Raw genomic sequence first — 3,990 nt, forward strand, 5'->3', positions numbered from 1 at the left:
TATTTTGAAAACATTTTAAAATGCTTTTTTCAAACCCGCATCTGAGACCACCGCAGCGCGCAGCGCGGGGGGGACGGACGGTGCGCAGCGTTGCGGCTTCTGAATGAATGAAAATGATTTAACACAGTTGTTTATACATTTAGCAGCTCCTTTTATTCCACAGCTGACCTGCTAAAAATGACAGATTTTCTTTTCTGGATCTCTGACAGACGGACTTCAATCTCTGAACTCGTAAAGTTCTTCTTTTTAGTTTTCGCTGTCATTTTCCTGAATGGACACTTCCTCGTATCTGAGGCAGGAAACATGGTGTTTTTGGGGTGGTAATTATGCAAATATCTTCTCGCGTGCAAGAGCAGCTGGATACGAACAGGTGGAATTTACGCAGCTCATTTACGCACTTTTCCTGAAGACAGAAGAGTTTGTTGAATCTGACGTGACATGTTCGTACAAACCCTTCATATGAACAAAAGTAAGAGAAATTTAGGATAAGAATACGAACATGTTCTTGCATGAGACCCAGTGTTAAATCTGATTCCTTCCTTGCRATGTCAGAGAGCAAGTTCTGCAGAAAACAAATATTTATAAAGTTGGTATGAACAACAATGACAGAATCTATATTTTTATAGAGGGAAACATGCAAAATATGATTCCAATGCTTCTCATCTCACCCTCTGATTCTTCAGTTTGGTCTCCACTTGTCTCATKTCATCAGTTTCAAAGGGCTCATAATTTGGGGCATGAGACAGACAGCTGTTCAGATTGTCATAACCAAACATCAAAACAAATCCTTATACAGTCTTTCCTTGTCTATAGGTCTTTAATGAAGTTCATAATTTTTTAAGAAGCTCAGAACTCAGTCCTGACCATCTCACCTGGTTTCAATTTGTGAGATTTTTGTGTAAATGTATTTAATTATGCAATATTTGATCTAAAACTGTCCTAGTTTTGCCCTCTATGGGGGGCTACTACAGTTGATTTATTTATTTATTTTTGTAAAAATGATACAGCTTGGTACATGCTTACGTCACAGCTCATGTGATCAGGTGTTGCTGAGTCAGCGCCTTCAGCCAGTGGCTTGATCTGATGAGGCTCAGACCTGCTGGGAAGAGGGGTGTGAAAAATCCTCCACCTCGGTTACGTGGAGCAGAACTTGAAGCGGAGTGTGACGCGTGGACGTCTGTCTCGTTTCAGTCACAAGACAAACTGAATTAACTTTAGCAATCATCTTTTGTGGTTCAACATTTTGTTAATTAACTACAAAGTGGGCGGTGCCAAGAGACGCTGAGGAGCACGGCCAAGTGTGGGAATCAGACGAGACGTACGATATTTATAGTATTTGTACAAAAATCTTGTCAMCTTTTGCAATGTTCTATCAATAATTAAAACAATTGACAATAATATGAACACTTAAATGCACGACTGAGTTTTTGAAAATTAGCTGCAGGGGAGGGTTAATTACATATTAATAGCCATGTCATCACAGGTGCCCAGGTTCTGCTCAATCTCTGTAATTACTGACTTCTGGGACTTCAGGTTCAATACAGTTTTGATATTTTCTAGAGTTATTTAAACAAGTTGGGTTTTTTCTCGATTAATTACTATGGAGTATGTTTTTTTTTTGTTGCATCAATTATAAAAATAAAAGTAAAATACCAAATTCTAAGGCAGGAAAATGGGRAAACGTCAATGGGTCGATTGCAGCCTTCTACTTTTTCATTATGAGTGCAGACCACACTTTCATTTTTTACATACATTTTGTCTTTTAAAGTTTTTGTGTCATTGAACCAACAGATGGCGCTGTTGTATTTTCACACCTTTTGTCTTCTTACCATAAACTTTGACTCGAAGCGATCTGTATTCTCTCTTCAGTGAAAATTACATACCATTTTAACATGTACTTTGTTTTTTTGAATAATAGTTTTAATTCATTATGTGATCAAACCTCTTTTCTGTCTTTCTGTTTAGTCTCCATGTTTCCCTCAGTGCTCAGGGTCAAACCATGGTGTCGGCTCTAGTCTTCAGCACTCTGCTGTGGCTCTCGCTCATCCTCGCCCTCAGGTTCTGCCTGAAGCTGCTGCTCTCCTACCACCGTTGGGTCTTTGAAGCGCACGGCAGAGTTTCCAACACCACAAAAGTCTGGGGGGTAAGYTGTGTCACAGCTTCCACATATGGCTGCTGTGTGGAGGCAGAGATTTGGATTGTCAGCTGTAAAAGTGTTGCCCCTGTTCATTTGTGTTGATCAGTGGTTGTCACTTTGTTTTAAAAAAAGAACAAAATTTTACCCTCATGATTTAATTTGTATGTTGTTCGTAACCATTTACAACAAAAGAACAAAGCTGATATTCTTGCCTTTCTTTTTTTTTCTTTCTTAGACTCTTTTGGGGTTATTTTCAAGGAGTAAGCCTTTACTGTACAGCTATCAGACCTCTCTTCCTCACCTTCCTGTTCCTGCCATCAAAGACACAGTCAGCAGGGTAATTCATCTTCACCGTTATGAGTAAATCATATATACTGGCTCAAAATCCACAACTCTGAGACAGAAAAAACTTGTGTTTTCCTGTTGYCTTTTTTCCTCTCCCTCTCTCAGTATTTGGAGTCAGTGCGCCCCCTGCTGACAGATACAGAGTACAAACGGATGACCGGTCTAGCCAACACATTTGAGCTGACCCTGGGGAACCGACTCCAGCGCTACCTGAAGCTTAAAGCTCTGTGGGCCACCAACTATGTAAGTGAATTCATTCACAAACAAAATGATTTAAATCTCTTCAGTCTCACATCGATCTGAAGTTGATCAGTGTCGTTCTCGCAGGGTTTGCTCCTTTGATCTAAGTCCTCACATGGTGGAATCCACATACATATGCTATGTGTGAAACTTGGAATGCTAARTGTCTTACCACCAAAGTAGATCAAGCCGGAAATGTCCCTTAAATTCAGAACACACCATTGACACCAATCGCCCACCGTAATAAACAATGCAGGGAGGTCTCTGCAGACGAAGCTTATCAGCATGTGGGAGGAAAATAGACAAACAAGACAGGTTTGCCTTGCCTTATTTGGAGTACATCAGGAGGAAAGCCTCTGATGATGAACTGAAGAGTGGAATCTAATTTTACCAGTAGATAGAGAAGGCTAGACTGAAGGGCTGCAGAGGCATTAATCATGGCAGCACATAAAAGACCCTCAACACAAGAGCAATAGATGCCGGGGTCTACTTTAATAGACAAGACTCAAGATGCCATTTGTGCAAAGGTGGCACAGTCCAACACATAATAGGAGGGTGTAAGACCCAGGCAGGTGTATCATACTGGAGCACCTTAACCTAATGCCTGGAATAACATACAGGAACGTCTGTGCAGAGAATGGACTCTGTTGCACATCAGGTCGTTGTTGGAACCTTTTTAAAAGCTCATATGGAAAACTCTTCCAAACTGGAAGAGCGGATTTAACAGATCCCAGGAACAACCTCAGAGATCTCTGTGCTGACSAGTGCAGCCCTAGGAACCCCTAAGTTACTGCACAGAACCCTCAAACTCCCTGGTTGAACTCAAGTTCAGTGGAACGGCCCAAGTGGAATAGTTAGCGTGACTGAGCGTCATGATAATTAAATTCCACTCTGCTTTGAAGTTGCAATAAGAACAGTTAGGTTGGATGTGATGTTATTCGCAGACCCAAGTTCAGACGTGTATTGAAGCTGCTGGGCTGTTCTATAAACAGGCCTGACAGATTTGCCATTTATGCTGTGAATGATTTCCTACGTCTTGGAAGAATAAGAAGTTGAAAACACATTTCTTTCAATAAAAAGATTATTTAGAACAGGCGTGGGCAATCCTGGTCCTGGAGGGCCGCAGCCCTGCATGTTTTACTTGTTTCTCTGCTCCAACACAYCTGATATGAAGGAATGGATGATTAACAGGCTTCTGCAGTACGGAGGACCAAAACTGACATAATTAGAAATAAAAGCAGAATTATATGAACCACTAAATAAATACT

At 40.9% G+C, this 3,990-nt stretch overlaps 1 protein-coding gene across 1 annotated transcript in view; it reads left to right on the top strand.

Annotated features, from left to right (window-relative positions):
- cpt1a2b (carnitine palmitoyltransferase 1A2b) overlaps positions 1-3,990 on the top strand; it is a gene marked incomplete at its 3' end in the record, with an annotated part of 41,679 nt that overhangs the window by 12,911 nt on the left and 24,778 nt on the right. The window contains 3 exon segments of the mRNA XM_014025592.1: positions 1,966-2,143; positions 2,373-2,474; positions 2,588-2,725. Coding sequence (XP_013881046.1) covers positions 1,966-2,143; positions 2,373-2,474; positions 2,588-2,725 — 418 coding nt within the window.

The sequence above is a fragment of the Austrofundulus limnaeus genome, unplaced genomic scaffold (genome assembly GCF_001266775.1).
Source record: "Austrofundulus limnaeus strain Quisiro unplaced genomic scaffold, Austrofundulus_limnaeus-1.0 Scaffold486, whole genome shotgun sequence".
In the NCBI taxonomy this organism is placed as follows: domain Eukaryota; kingdom Metazoa; phylum Chordata; class Actinopteri; order Cyprinodontiformes; family Rivulidae; genus Austrofundulus; species Austrofundulus limnaeus.